Genomic DNA, 16,907 nt, shown 5'->3' on the forward strand with positions numbered 1-16,907 from the left:
ACTAGGAAATTTTCACCTCATGCGGCAATTCTGGATGCGAAACCGTATATATAAGTTTCTGTCGAAGTTATAACAAAAGCATCAGAGTGGCGCAGCGGAAGCGTGGTGGGCCCATAACCCACAGGTCCCAGGATCGAAACCTGGCTCTGATATATTTTTGCCGTTATTTTTCCTGTCTATTCTTTGGGTCCTGAAACAAACTTTAGTTTTTCTATCTGGTCCTTTCTTTATCTTTCTCTTTTGGGTGCTGAATTATTTGTCAGTCACACATCGGTTGTGATCGACTGCAATTCCGGTTCTCCATAACTAGCCCATCAGTATTCTCTAAAATTAGTAGATGGAGAAATCTTCTGGCTCGTTTGTGGAAACTTTCCTAGCTCGCCTCCAACGGCCACCCCTAACCACAACAACAGTCTTATCCTAACATGAGGAAGGATAGTCCATGGATATCGAGGGGCAAAATAATTGACGAGTGCAGTTGGAGCTTCTGTCTTAAGCTCAATTCGTCAAACAATTATGGCGAAATCTTCTCGATTGGTAGTGGTCTAGTGGAGATCTTCAGCTGGGGAGAGTACCCTCACGATCAAATGATAAAGCACAATCCAACAATTTAAATGAAAGTAGGTAGTACTCACTGAAAAATCAGCATCTCTTTCTTAATTAAACACCGAACAATATCCACATCACATTGCTACATCCCTGAATAAACATTCAAGTTTGCTTGTCCTTCATCTTATCCTAACCTCACTGGCATGGTCCACTACACTAGCTACCTCGTTGGTCACCGGATATGTCGAAGAATAGTCGATGGAAACTTAGAGGGCAAAACAGTCACAAGTGCAGTTGGAGTTTCTGCCTTGTGCTCAATTATTATTGACGCATGTCTGATTGAATATGATCGTGAATCATTTCTGGTGAAATCAATTGGTCGATCGAGATCTTCAGTTCGGGGACGGAGCCCTATCATAGCGCTGCCCTCACGATCAAATGATAGAGCACAATCCAACAAACTAAATGAAAGCAGGTACTCTGACGAAAATTCAACATTCCTTTCTTTAATTAAACACCGAACAATCCCCACATCACATTGCTAACAATCCTGAATAGTAATCTCGAAAAATATAGTAAATATTTTTCTTCATTGTAACACAAAAACTCACCCAAAGATCAAGCTACTAGTACATGAATAGTTCCTTTAATTTCCATGTTTAAGCTTGAGCTGTCTTTGGCGCCTTGACGACGGCCTCGAACCTCGGCTCCTTGGCCTCGAACTTGTGCTTGCTGTACACGTCCATGTAGTCCCCGAACACGAACTCCGGGTACGACGCGGCGGCGCCGCCCTCGGCCACGGCCGGCGAGATGGCTGCCTCGAACGCCGGGTTGTAGAAGGACGCGATGGAGCGGCGGTTGCCGTTGCGCATGGGCAGGACGCGGTGCCACGCGCTGCGGTACCGCCCGTTGCTGAGCACCTCCACCTGGTCGCCCGTGTTCACCACGATGGCGTCGGCCAGCGGCTGCACGTCCAGCCACTCGCCGTCCTTGAGCACCTCCAGGCCGCCGACTTTGTCGTCCTGGAAGAGCAGGATGACGCCGCCGGCGTCGGTGTGCGCGCGGAGGCCCGTGACGAGGTCCGGGCGCGGGCACGGCGGGTAGTGGCTCACCTTGGTGCCGAAGGTCGGCGCGTGGATGCCGTCGCAGGTGAAGGCCGCCTTCATGCGGCCCTTGTCCAGGCCGAGGTTCTCGTCCATGGCCTCCATGACCCGCTCCGCCAGTTTCTTGAGCTCGGCGCGGTACTCGCGCATGGTCTCCTTGAACGCCGGCGGGTCGGACGGCCACTGGTTGTCGTCGTGGAGGTAGAAGATGTCCTCCCAGTCCATGTCGTCCACCGGCGCCACCCCCTCGCCGCGCCGCTCCGCCTCCACCAGCGCCTCCAGCGTCCGCACCGGCTCCGACTGCCGGAACGCGGCCTCCCGGAGACGGTAGCTCTCGGAGCACACCTTCTTGACGCGATCGAGGAGCTCCAGTGGGATGCCGTGGTTCACCAGCTGGAAGAAGCCCCAGTTCTCGCAGCCGTCGGCGATCTGCGCCATGGTCTCGGCCCTCTCGGCGCCGTCCAGCTTGGAGAAGTCGATCACCGGAACAACCATGGTGGTTATTTGCTACTGGCTAGGCTCTGATCTCTGAATCTCTGAAAGGAGCTGGTTGTTCTTTGCAGCTGATGGTTGAGATCAAGGGAGAGCGATGGCCTTTTATAGGGCTTTCACTGCACCTGGGCTGCTGCTTCAGACTTCAAAAATAAATACAGGAGAAATTCTCTGCATGTGACGGAAGGAAAGAAGTTTCCGGGAGGTAGCTGGCTAGATTGCAATTTGTTTGGATGCTAATGCTCAGTTGGATCCGGCATATTAACTGCCTAGATCACCTGATTGATCGATCATATCATTGTCCATGACTTCTCTGAACAAGAACAAATCTGTCACCGTCCATATGACTTTCTCTGAAGAACCGTAAACTAACCAACTCTGCGGTCTGGTCTCTGCACAACCATAATATATAAAGTATGACATGGTGGAATCGTACTATAACGGATGCTTGATAGTACTGTATCATAACATGTTTGCTACAGCAACTTGATTGGGAGGCTTGGCTGACAATATGATGTTTTTTTTTTTTTTTTTTTTTTTTTTTTTGTTGCGTAACAATTGATGGCTCTCCTCTCTCGCTCTCGCCCCCCTCCGCCCCCTCCACCACCTCCCTCGCCTCCGGCCACCTCTCCGGCAGCCCAGCTACCAATCCCACCGCAGCACGCGGCCGCTCCGCCGCAGCCATCAACGCATGCCACACTCCAAAACAGTACCAATGCATCCAGTCCACTTCCAAACCCCCTCCCACAGAAACTCCCACCTCAAACATACTCCATCGACGACAACTCCGACGCCCATCGAGCGCTCCGTTCCTTCCTCGGAGTCGGCAACGCCATGGGACTCCAGTTCGAGCTCGATGCTTGGCGTAACCTAGGTCTGCTCCCTGCGCCCATACTTGCGGACTCATCCGCTTTCCCGCTGACGGCCTCCATCCACCTCACCGATATCCAGTTCTACGACACGCTCGTCGCCGTGCTCCTACAAGCTTGCCTTGGCGGCTCTGCCAACTACTACAGAGTACAAAAAATCACATCCTTCTGCTTTCTCTTCTATACACCATCCATTGCCTCCATGCAACTCCTGCTACGCCAGCCTCCGATCAAAACCAAAAAATTCACACTCATGTTTGACCACATCCTATGCTCGCCTGCAAGACACATCTTCTGGCCTACGACAACATCACACCTACAACCACCGCCCAATCCAACCACAACCAACGCAAACTCCGTCACAACCCAAAGATCGACGCAAACACCACCACCTCAGCCCTTCAACTCTGCAACACCCATGCCCTCTTATCAGCAGCGCCGGCAACATCAACTCTGCAAAGGCTCCTCCAAGGCACTCTCACAGGTTAGCCTAATCTCCTTTGGCCGTGCTTTCAGTGCTTTTGTTTCCAAGATTTTTCACACAAAAGTGGTTACCCCACCTCACGCACCACCACAAACAAACCACAACAAAGAAAAATTTGCAGAGTTCTGGATAATCTTTTCTTCAGATTCAGTCAAACCTAGTGCATTTATCATTAAGAATGTCTTAGACACGCTATTTGCTGGGTACGACGCTTTCTCGGTCAAACACTATGCAGGAGTCCTCTTTCAGTCTCATGCCTCCTCCTAGGAAATTGTTCAACAAATCATGCTTAGATCGATAATCTCTCTCCCAAACATCACCCTAATCCTCTCCAATTCACTACAACGCGCCAACGACATTATTTTCAAAAAACGCATTCATACCGGCCTACCACCCCTACTCGAGGCCCAGCCTTTCTCGGTCTACGGCCCGTCTATCCTGGGCCGACCAACAGGCCGCCACGGCCGTCTGGACATCGCTAGCTCGGCAGGAGATAAGGTAGCCTCTGCCTCTAACCTGCTCCTGCCAAAGCAGCCCTGGAAGCCATCACGCGCCTCTCTGCCGGCCTCGCTAAGTGCAAAATCAATCCCATCGCAACTTGCCTCTTACGGTCAAAAAGCTAACGTCAAATCAATCACTCCGTCGTCTGCCGCCGCAACACACCGAGCCTCTCCCCCCTCCATAGACTGCGACCAACACAACTTACCCAGAGTCAACAGCCAAACCGACCACGCGCCCATGGACCACGCCCACATAGCCTCCGTCTCTCAAAACCATGACCTGAGCCAGCCCATTGATGGCCTGACGCCATGCAACGTCCTCCTCCTGCCATCGCCGCCCACGGCGAGCCAGCCTACTCCCCCTACGCCTTATCCTGACATGAACTCACCATCAACCACGCCATATAGAGATGCTCTTCTGCGCTCGATTGACGTGCTTGCGTCGGGAGAGCTGCCGTCGGCTGCACTGCGCTCCGCCTCCGCCCCTTTAAACCGAGTCGCCTCCTTCCCAATGAGCAAAGCATCACTCAAACTTCGCTGCTTCCACTGCCTCTCCAAGCTCCACAAGGTCGCCGACTGTAGAGACCCCATCCGCTGTGCTCGCTGTGGTTCCTTCGGCCACCGCAGCGTCGACTGCCACCCCTCCAGCATCCCACTCGTCCTAGCCCTTCCACCTTCCACCACCGCGCCCAATCCCCAACCCCTCCCCACCCCAATGGCTTCACCATCCGCACCCACCCCCTTCGCCGATGATGGGTCTGTCATCGTCACGGCTCCCAATGGTGACCTCTGGCTCGGAGGATGCCGCTTCAATCTCTCCTTCCGTCCTCCCTACAACATCCACAACCAGCCTGGCCAGCGCGCCAACCCCATCAACTTCTACTCTGAGGGCGAGGACCTTGACGACGACGACTCTGCACCGCCATCGCAACGGGGCTCCGCCACGCACAACGACCCAATGCCAGATCTCGCCACTGACGCCGCCAACGGCATCCTGCAGGGCACGCCGATCGCCACGCGGGCGCGGGCCGCCTTCTCCCACGCTGCACGACTTGGAGGGCCCATTCCAGAGATTTTCGTGCCGCAACAATTCCTCCACGACATCAGCAACCTCGCGTACGCCGTCATCGACGGCAACGTCAGCAGGAGCTTCCCTTCGTTCGCGCTGCCCTCGAGCTCAACCCGAGGTGCCCGCCCTTCGTCCTCGCGCCGTCTGCGTTCGGAGCTGCACTCCTCATCTTCCCTTCAAACGCCGACAGGGACCGTGCCATTCGGCTCGGCCCCTTCACGCTCGACGGCGCCACGGTCTCCGTCGTGCCTCCCGACGCTGCAGAGGACATCTCCACCACAACCTACAACGTCATCGTCGAGCTGCGCGCCAGCAAATATCCTCTTCGTCTCTGGCACCCTGCCGGCGCCAACTTCGTCTTCGGCTCTATTGGCAAGCTCTGCTGCGTCGACCAGTGCTGCGTCACCGGCCAGGACTTCACTGTCATCCGCGCCTTCATCCTGCTTGAGCGGGGAAAGAGGGTTCTGATACGCGTACAGCACGCGTCCGTTGGGAACCCCAAGAGGAAGGTGTGATGCGTACAGCGGCAAGTTTTCCCTCAGTATGAAACCAAGGTTTATCGAACCAGTAGGAGCCAAGAAGCACGTTGAAGGTTGATGGCGGCGAGATGTAGTGCGGCGCAACACCAGGGATTCCGGCGCCAACGTGGAACCTGCACAACACAACCAAAGTACTTTGCCCCAACGAAACAGTGAGGTTGTCAATCTCACCGGCTTGCTGTAACAAAGGATTAGATGTATAGTGTGGATGATGATTGTTTGCAGAGAACAGTAGAACAAGTATTGCAGTAGATTGTATTCGATGTAAAAGAATGGACCGGGGTCCACAGTTCACTAGAGGTGTCTCTCCCATAAGATAAATAGCATGTTGGGTGAACAAATTACAGTTGGGCAATTGACAAATAGAGAGGGCATGACCATGCACATACATGATATGATGAGTATTGTGAGATTTAATTGGGTATTACGACAAAGTACATAGACCGCTATCCAGCATGCATCTATGCCTAAAAAGTCCACCTTCAGGTTATCATCCGAACCCCTTCCAGTATTAAGTTGAAAACAACAGACAATTTCATTAAGTATGGTGCGTAATGTAATCAATAACTACATCCTCGGACATAGCATCAATGTTTTATCCCTAGTGCCAACAGTACATCCATAACCTTAGAGGTTTCTGTCACTCCTCCAGATTCACGGAGACATGAACCCACTATCGAGCATAAATACCCCCTCTTGGAGTTACTAGCAAAAACTTGGCCAGAGCCTCTACTAATAACGGAGAGCATGCAAGATCATAAACAACACATAGATATAAATTGATAATCAACATAACATAGTATTCTCTATCCATCGGATCCCAACAAACACAACATATAGCATTACAGATAGATGATCTTGATCATGTTCGGCAGCTCACAAGATCCGACAATGAAGCACATAAGGAGAAGACAACCATCTAGCTACTGCTATGGACCCATAGTCCAGGGGTAGACTACTCACTCATCACTCCGGAGGCGACCATGGCGGTGTAGAGTCCTCCGGGAGATGAATCCCCTCTCCGGCAGGGTGCCGGAGGCGATCTCCTGAATCCCCCGAGATGGGATTGGCGGCGGCGGCGTCTCTGGAAGGTTTTCCGTATCGTGGCTCTCGGTACTGGGGGTTTCGCGACGAAGGCTATTTGTAGGCGGAAGGGCAGGTCAAGGGGCGTCACGAGGGGCCCACACAGTAGGTCGGCGCGGCCAAGGGCTGGACCGCGCCGCCCTAGCGTGGCGCCGCCTCGTGGCCCCACTTCGTCAGCTCTCCGGTCTTTTGGAAGCTTCGTGTGAAAATAGGCCCCTGGGCGTTGATTTCGTCCAATTCCGAGAATATTTCCTTACTAGGATTTCTGAAACCAAAAACAGCAAACAAAGAATCGCTCTTCGGCATCTCGTTAATAGGTTAGTTCCAGAAAATGCATAAATATGACATAAAGTATGCATAAAACATGTAGATATCATCAATAATGTGGCATGAAACATAAGAAATTATCGATACGTCGGAGACGTATCAGCATCCCCAAGCTTAGTTTCTGCTCGTCCCGAGCAGGTAAACGATAACAAAGATAATTTCTGGAGTGACATGCCATCATAACCTTGATCATACTATTGTAAGCATATGTAATGAATGCAGTGATCCAAACAATGTAAATGACATGAGTAAACAACTGAATCATAAAACAAAGACTTTTCATGAATAGTACTTCAAGACAAGCATCAATAAGTCTTGCATAAGAGTTAACTCATAAAGCAATAATTCATAGTAGAGGTATTGAAGCAACACAAAGGAAGATGAAGTTTCAGCGGTTGCTTTCAACTTATAACATGTATATCTCATGGATAATTGTCAATGCAAAGTAATATAACAAGTGCAATATGCAAGTATGTAGGAATCAATGCACAGTTCACACAAGTGTTTGCTTCTTGAGGTGGAGAGAAATAGGTGAACTGACTCAACAATAAAAGTAAAAGAAAGGCCCTTCAAAGAGGAAAGGATCGATTGCTATATTTGTGCTAGAGCTTTGATTTTGAAAACAAGAAACAATTTTGTCAACGGTAGTAATAAAGCATATGTGTTATGTAAATTATATCCTACAAGTTGCAAGCCTCATGCATAGTATACTAATAGTGCCCGCACCTTGTCCTAATTAGCTCGGATTACCTGGATTATCATTGCAATGCATATGTTTTAACCAAGTGTCACAAAGGGGTACCTCTATGCCGCCAGTACAAAGGTCTAAGGAGAAAGCTCGCATCGGATTTCTCGCTATTGATTATTCTCAACTTAGACATCCATACCGAGACAACATAGACAACAGATAATGGACTCCTCTTTTATGCATAAGCATTCAACAACAATTAATTTTCTCATATGAGATTGAGGATATTTGTCCAAAACTGAAACTTCCACCATGGATCATGGCTTTAGTTAGCGGCCCAATGTTCTTCTCTAACATTATGCAATGCTCTAACCATTTTAGTGGTAAATCTCCCTTACTTCAGACAAGACGGACATGCATAGCAACTCACATGATATTCAACAAAGAGTAGTTGATGGCGTCCCCAGGAACATGGTTATCGCACAACAAGCAACTTAATAAGAGATAAAGTGCATAATTACATATTCAATACCACAATAGTTTTTAGGCTATTTGTCCCATGAGCTATATATTGTAAAGGTAGAGGATATAAATCTTAAAGGTAGCACTCAAGCAATTTACTTTGGAATGGAGGAGAAATACCATGTAGTAGGTAGGTATGGTGGACACAAATGGCATAGTGGTTGGCTCAAGGATTTGGATGCATGAGAAGTATTCCCTCTCGATACAAGGTTTAGGCTAGCAAGGCTATTTGAAACAAACACAAGGATGAAGCGGTGCAGCAAAACTCACATAAAAGACATATTGTAAACATTATAAGACTCTACACCGTCTTCCTTGTTGTTCAAACTCAATACTAGAAATTATCTAGACCTTAGAGAGACCAATTATGCAAACCAAATTTTAGCAAGCTCTGTGTATTTCTTCATTAATAGGTGCAAAGTATATGATGCAAGAGCTTAAACATGAGCACAAAAATTGCCAAGTATCACATTATCCAAGACATTATAGCAATTACTACATGTATCATTTTCCAATTCCAACCATATAACAATTTAACGAAGAAGAAACTTCGCCATGAATATTATGAGTAAAGCCTAAGGACATATTTGTCCATATGCAACAGCGGAGCGTGTCTCTCTCCCACACAAAGAATGCTAGGATCCATTTTATTCAAACAAAAACAAAAACAAAAACAAACCGACGCTCCAAGCAAAGCAGATAAGATGTGATGGAATAAAAATATAGTTTCAGGGGAGGAACCTGATAATGTTGTCGATGAAGAAGGGGATGCCTTGGGCATCCCCAAGCTTAGACGCTTGAGTCTTCTTAATATATGCAGGGGTGAACCACCGGGGTATCCCCAAGCTTAGAGCTTTCACTCTCCTTGATCATGTTGTATCATCTCCCTCTCTTGATCCTTGAAAACTTCCTCCACACCAAACTCAAAACAACTCATTAGAGAGTTAGTGCACAATCAAAATATACATGTTCAGAGGTGACATAATCATTATTTACACTTCTGGACATTGCACAAAGCTACTGAAAGTCAATGGAATCGAAAAATCCATCAAGCATATCAAAACAGGCAATGCGAAATAAAAGGCAGAATCTGTCAAAACAGAACAGTTCGTAAAGACGAATTTTATTGAGGCACCAGACTTGCTCAAATGAAAATGCTCAAATTGAATGAAAGTTGCGTACATATCTGAGGATCACTCACGTAAATTGGCATAATTTTCTGAGTTACCTACAGAGAATTAGGCACAGATTCGTGACAGCAAAGAAATCTGTTTCTGCGCAGTAATCCAAATCTAGTATGAACCTTACTATCAACGACTTTACTTGGCACAACAATGCACAAAACTAAGATAAGGAGAGGTTGCTACAGTAGTAAACAACTTCCAAGACTCAAATATAAAATAAAGGTACTGTAGTAAAAATATGGGTTGTCTCACATAAGCGCTTTTCTTTAACGTCTTTCAGCTAGGCGCAGAAAGTGTATATCAAGTATTATCGAGAGGTAAAGCATCAACATTGGTGTTGGGAGTTTTCTCAACTATGCACTTTATCTTATCTATGTGAGTTTCAGAGGCTCCCTTTTCATTATTCTTAGGTTTGCTATCCTCATCAAACAAATTTTCAGGTACAAGCCAACCATAATTATTTTCTAGAGCGTCACTCATTCCTAGGAGCTTACAAGGTATTGTTGTCTTAATCTCCCCACCATCATTAATATTATTAGTGTACCTTACTCTCTCCATGTCCATCTTTTCAAGGATACTAACAAAATTGGTATAAGAACCAAGCATCTTATATTTAATAAAGACCTTTCTAGCCTCTCTTGCTACACCACCAAATTCTTTAAGAAGGGTTTCTAAAACAAAATCTTTCTTTTCCCCTTCTTCCATATCACCGAGTGTAAGAAACATGTGTTGGATTATAGGATTGAGATTAACAAATTTAGTTTCCAACATGCGAACTAAAGAAGCAGCAGCAATTTCATAAGTAGGAGCAAGTTCTACCAAGTGTCTATCTTCAAAATCTTCAACGGTACTAACATGATTGAAAAATTCTTCTATATTATTTCTCCCAATTATAGACCCACGTCCCACCGGTATGTCTTTTAGGGTGAACTTAGGAGGAAACATGATGAAATAAACCTAAGCAAATGCAAGTAACTAATTTTTTTGTGTTTTTAATATAGAGTGCAAGACAGTAAATAAAGTAAAACTAGCAACTATTTTTTTTTGTATTTTGATATAATGCAGCAAACAAAGTAGTAAATAAAATAATGCAAGACAAAAACAAAGTAAAGAGATTGGGATGTGGAGACTCCCCTTGCAGCGTGTCTTGATCTCCCCGGCAACGGCGCCAAAAAAAGAGCTTGATACGCGTACAGCACGCGTCCGTTGGGAACCCCAAGAGGAAGGTGTGATGCGTACAGCGGCAAGTTTTCCCTCAGTATGAAACCAAGGTTTATCGAACCAGTAGGAGCCAAGAAGCACGTTGAAGGTTGATGGCGGCGAGATGTAGTGCGGCGCAACACCAGGGATTCCGGCGCCAACGTGGAACCTGCACAACACAACCAAAGTACTTTGCCCCAACGAAACAGTGAGGTTGTCAATCTCACCGGCTTGCTGTAACAAAGGATTAGATGTATAGTGTGGATGATGATTGTTTGCAGAGAACAGTAGAACAAGTATTGCAGTAGATTGTATTCGATGTAAAATAATGGACCGGGGTCCACAGTTCACTAGAGGTGTCTCTTCAATAAGATAAATAGCATGTTGGGTGAACAAATTACAGTTGGGCAATTGACAAATAGAGAGGGCATGACCATGCACATACATGATATGATGAGTATTGTGAGATTTAATTGGGCATTACGACAAAGTACATAGACCGCTATCCAGCATGCATCTATGCCTAAAAAGTCCACCTTCAGGTTATCATCCGAACCCCTTCCAGTATTAAGTTGAAAACAACAGACAATTGCATTAAGTATGGTGCGTAATGTAATCAATAACTACATCCTCGGACATAGCATCAATGTTTTATCCCTAGTGGCAACAGTACATCCATAACCTTAGAGGTTTCTGTCACTCCCCCAGATTCACGGAGACATGAACCCACTATCGAGCATAACTACCCCCTCTTGGAGTTACTAGCAAAAACTTGGCCAGAGCCTCTACTAATAACGGAGAGCATGCAAGATCATAAACAACACATAGATATAAATTGATAATCAACATAACATAGTATTCTCTATCCATCGGATCCCAACAAACACAACATATAGCATTACAGATAGATGATCTTGATCATGTTCGGCAGCTCACAAGATCCGACAATGAAGCACATAAGGAGAAGACAACCATCTAGCTACTGCTATGGACCCATAGTCCAGGGGTAGACTACTCACTCATCACTCCGGAGGCGACCATGGTGGTGTAGAGTCCTCCGGGAGATGAATCCCCTCTCCGGCAGGGTGCCGGAGGCGATCTCCTGAATCCCCCGAGATGGGATTGGCGGCGGCGGCGTCTCTGGAAGGTTTTCCGTATCGTGGCTCTCGGTACTGGGGGTTTCGCGACGAAGGCTATTTGTAGGCGGAAGGGCAGGTCAAGGGGCGTCACGAGGGGCCCACACAGTAGGTCGGCGCGGCCAAGGGCTGGGCCGCGCCGCCCTAGCGTGGCGCCGCCTCGTGGCCCCACTTCGTCAGCTCTCCGGTCTTCTGGAAGCTTCTGATACGTCTCCGACGTATCGATAATTTCTTATGTTCCATGCCACATTATTGATGATATCTACATGTTTTATGCATACTTTATGTCATTATTATGCATTTTCCGGAACTAACCTATTGACGAGATGCCGAAGGGCCAGTTGCTGTTTTCTGCTGTTTTTGGTTTCAGAAATCCTAGTAAGGAAATATTCTCGGAATCGGACGAAATCAACGCCCAGCATCTTAGAATCTCCGGAAGCATCCAGAACACCCGAGAGCCGCCAGAGAGGGGACACAGGCCCCCCAGGAGGTAGGCCGGCGCGGCCCAGGGGTGGCCCGTGCCCCCCCTGTGGTGGCGTCGCCTCGTTGACCCTCCAACGCCGCCTCTTCGCCTATTTAAGCCCCCTCGACCTAAAACCTCGAGACGGAAAAGCCACGGTACGAGAAACCATCCAGAGCCGCCGCCATCGCGAAGCCAAGATCTGGGGGACAGGAGTCTCTGTTCCGGCACGCCGCCGGGACGGGGAATTGCCCCCGGAAGGCTCCTCCATCGACTCCACCGCCATCTTCATCACCGCGGCTGTCTCCCATGAGGAGGGAGTAGTTCTCCATCGAGGCTCGGGGCTGTACCGGTAGCTATGTGGTTAATCTCTCTCCCTATGTACTTCAATACAATAATCTCATGAGCTGCCTTACATGATTGAGATTCATATGATGATGCTTGTAATCTAGATGCCATTATGCTAGTCAAGTGGATTTTACTTATGTGATCTCCGGAGACTCCTTGTCCCACGTGTGTAAAGGTGACAGTGTGTGCACCGTGTGGGTCTCTTAGGCTATATTTCACAGAATACTTATTCACTGTTATGAATGGCATAGTGAAGTGCTTATTTATATCTCTTTATGATTGCAATGTGTTTTGTATCACAATTTATCTGTGTGCTACTCTAGTGATGTTATTAAAGTAGTTTATTCCTCCTGCACGGTGTAATGGTGACAGTGTGTGCATCGTGTAGTACTTGGCGTAGGCTATGATTGTGATCTCTTGTAGATTATGAAGTTAACTATTGCTATGATGGTATTGATGTGATCTATGCCTCCTTTCGTAGCGTGAAGGTGACATTGTGCATGCTATGTTAGTACTTGGTTTGGTTATGTTGATCTGTCATGCACTCTAAGGTTATTTAAATATGAACATCGAATATTGTGGAGCTTGTTAACTCCGGCATTGAGGGTTCGTGTAATCCTACACAGTTAGTGGTGTTCATCATCCAACAAGAGAGTGTAGAGTCTAGCATCTATCTATTTATTCTGTTATGTGATCAATGTTGAGAGTGTCCACTAGTGAAAGTATGATCCCTAGGCCTTGTTTCCAATACTGCTATCGCTGCTTGTTTACTGTTTTACTGCATCTCTACTGCCCGCAATATTACCACCATCAACCACACGCCAGCAAGCACTTTTCTGGCGCCGTTACTACTGCTCATACTTATTCATACCACCTGTATTTCACTATCTCTTCGCCGAACTAGTGCACCTATTAGGTGTGTTGGGGACACAAGAGACTTTTTGCTTTGTGATTGCAGGGTTGCTTGAGAGGGATATCTTTGACCTCTTCCTCCCTGAGATCGATAAACCTTGGGTGATCCACTTAAGGGAAACTTGCTGCTGTTCTACAAACCTCTGCTCTTGGAGGCCCAACACTGTCTACAAGAATAGAAGCTCCCGTAGACATCAAGGACTTTTCTGGCGCCGTTGCCGGGGAGGAAAGGTAAAAGGCACTCATACTCCGGTTCAGTACTTGCACTTTTCTGGCGCCATTGTGTTTATGCTCGAAGCTATTTCCTTTAGATCCTGCAATTGCATCTTTTTGTTTCTTGTTTACACTAGTAAGGCATAATGGACAACAATGAGCTTCTTATTCTATTTCCTGATTTAAGACATGGATGGTTTGATCCGAAAATTAAAAAACCCATGGAACATATTAGTATGAACACTTTGAACACCATTGTTGCTAATGATATGGAAAATTCTAAGCTTGGGGAAGCTGGTTTTGATGAGCATGATCTTTTTAGTCCCCCAAGCATTGAGGAGAAAATTTACTTTGATGATACTTTGCCTCCTATTTATGATGATTATAATGATAGTAGTCTTTTGGTGCCGCCTGTTATGGAGGATAAATTTGATTATGATTACAATATGCCTCCTATATTTGATGATGAGAATAATAATGATAGCTACTTTGTTGAATTTGCTCCCACTACAACTAATAAAAATGATTATGCTAATGTGGAGAGTAATAATTTTGTGCATGAGACTCATGATAAGAATGCTTTATGTGATAGTTATATTGTTGAGTTTGCTCATGATGCTACTGAAAGTTATTATGAGAGAGGAAAATATGGTTGTACAAATTTTCATGTTACTAAAATGCCTCTCTATGTGCTGAAATTTTTGAAGCTACACTTGTTCTATCTTCCTATGCTTGTTACTTTGCTCTTCATGAACTTGTTTATTTACAAGATTCCTATGCATAGGAAGCATGTTAGGCTTAAATTTGTTTTGAATTTGCCTCTTGATGCTCTCTTTTGCTTCAAATATTATTTCTTGCGAGTGCATCATTAAAACTGCTAAGCCCATCTTAATGGCTATAAAGAAAGAACTTCTTGGGAGATAACCCATGTGTTTATTTTGCTACAGCATTTTGTTTTATATTTGAGTTTTGGAAGTTGTTACTACTGTAGCAACCTCTCCTTATCTTAGTTTTGTGTTTTGTTGTGCCAAGTAAAGTCTTTGATAGCAAGGTTGATACTAGATTTGGATTACTGCACAGAAACAGATTTCTTTGCTGTCACGAATCTGGGCAAAATTCTCCGTAGGTAACTCAGAAAATTATGCCAATTTACGTGAGTGATCCTCAGATATGTACGCAACTTTCATTCAATTTGAGCATTTTCATTTGAGCAAGTCTGGTGCCTCAATAAAATTCGTCATTACGAACTGTTCTGTTTTGACAGATTCTGCCTTTTATTTCGCATTGCCTGTTTTGTTATGTTCGATGGATTTTTCGATTCCATTAACTTTCAGTAGCTTTGTGCAATGTCCAGAAGTGTTAAGAATGATTATGTCACCTCTGAACATGTATATTTTGATTGTGCACTAACTCTCTAATGAGTTGTTTTGAGTTTGGTGTGGAGGAAGTTTTCAAGGATCAAGAGAGGGAGATGATACAACATGATCAAGGAGAGTGAAAGCTCTAAGCTTGGGGATGCCCCGGTGGTTCACCCCTGCATATATCAAGAAGACTCAAACGTCTAAGCTTGGGGATGCCCAAGGCATCCCCTTCTTCATCGACAACATTATCAGGTTCCTCCCCTGAAACTATATTTTTATTCCGTCACATCTTATGTGCTTTGCTTGGAGCGTCGGTTTGTTTTTGTTTTTGTTTTGTTTGAATAAAATGGATCCTATCATTCTTTGTGTGGGAGAGAGACACGCTCCGCTGTTGCATATGGACAAGTATGTCCTTAGGCTTTACTCATAATATTCATGGTGAAGTTTCTTCTTCGTTAAATTGTTATATGGTTGGAATTGGAAAATGATACATGTAGTAATTGCTATAATGTCTTGGATAATGTGATACTTGGCAATTGTTGTGCTCATGTTTAAGCTCTTGCATCATATACCTTGTACCTATTAATGAAGAAATACATAGAGCATGCTAAAATTTGGTTTGCATATTTGGTCTCTCTAAGGTCTAGATAATTTCTAGTATTGAGTTTGAACAACAAGGAAGACGGTGTAGGGTCTTATAATGTTTACAATATGTCTTTTATGTAAGTTTTGCTGCACCAGTTCATCCTTGTGTTTGTTTCAAATAACCTTGCTAGCCTAAACCTTGTATCGAGAGGGAATACTTCTCATGCATCCAAAATCCTTGAGCCAACCACTATGTCATTTGTGTCCACCATACCTACCTACTACATGGTATTTCTCCGCCATTCCAAAGTAAATTGCTTGAGTGCTACCTTTAAACAATTCAAAATTTATCACCTCTGATTTGTGTCAATGTTTTATAGCTCATGAGGAAGTATGTGGTGTTTATCTTTCAATCTTGTTGGGCAACTTTCACCAATGGACTAGTGGCTTCATCCGCTTATCCAATAATTTTGCAAAAAGAGCTGGCAATGGGATTCCCAGTCCCAAATTAATTAATAAAAATAGACACTCCTCCATGGTATGTGATTGTTGGACGGCACCCGAAGGATTCGGTTAGCCATGGCTTGAGAAAGCAAAGGTGGGGAGGAGTGTCATCATAATAAAACTAAAATAAAAAGGCACTCCTTCATGGTATGAGATTGTTGGCAGGCACCCGAAGGATTCGGTTAGCCATGGTTTGTGAAAGAAAGGTTGGAAGGAGTGCCACACAAAAATAAAAATAAAATGGGAGCCGCTCTTTGAAGGTTTGTCTGGCAAGGGGGTTAGAGTGCCCACTACCATTCGTTGACAACAACAAACACCTCTCAAAATTTTACTTTTATGCTCTCTTTATGTTTTCAAAACCAAAGCTCTAGCAAAAATATAGCAATCGATGCTTTCCTCTTTGAAGGACCTTTCTTTTACTTTTATGTTGAGTCAGTTCACCTATTTCTCTCCATCTCAAGAAGCAAACACTTGTGTGAACTGTGCATTGATTCTTACATACTTGCATATTGCACTTATTATATTGCTTTGCATTGACAACTATCCATGAGATATACATGTTACAAGTTGAAAGCAACTGCTGAAACTTAATCTTCCATTGTGTTGCTTCAATACCTTTACTTTGAATTATTGCTTTATGAGTTAACTCTTATGCAAGACTTATTGATGCTTGTCTTGAAAGTACTATTCATGAAAAGTCTTTGCTATATGATTCATTTGTTTACTCATGTCATTTACATTGTTTTGATCGCTGCATTCATTACATATGCTTACAATAG

General features: G+C 45.3%; 1 protein-coding gene and 1 non-coding gene across 2 annotated transcripts; one reads left to right on the forward strand and one right to left on the reverse strand.

Annotated features, from left to right (window-relative positions):
• Positions 1-80: 80 nt before the first annotated feature.
• On the forward strand, positions 81-152 carry TRNAM-CAU (transfer RNA methionine (anticodon CAU)). The gene has a single exon. It is a non-coding gene; the product is annotated as a tRNA-Met (tRNA).
• Positions 153-1,030: 878 nt separating this feature from the next.
• Positions 1,031-2,245, reverse strand: LOC127348096 (1-aminocyclopropane-1-carboxylate oxidase). The gene has a single exon (XM_051374197.2). It carries the CDS (start codon positions 2,145-2,147, stop codon positions 1,209-1,211), a length of 939 nt encoding a protein of 312 aa, XP_051230157.1. The 5' UTR covers positions 2,148-2,245; the 3' UTR covers positions 1,031-1,208.
• Positions 2,246-16,907: the final 14,662 nt, after the last annotated feature.

The sequence above is a fragment of the Lolium perenne genome, chromosome 1 (genome assembly GCF_019359855.2).
Source record: "Lolium perenne isolate Kyuss_39 chromosome 1, Kyuss_2.0, whole genome shotgun sequence".
NCBI lineage: Eukaryota > Viridiplantae > Streptophyta > Magnoliopsida > Poales > Poaceae > Lolium > Lolium perenne.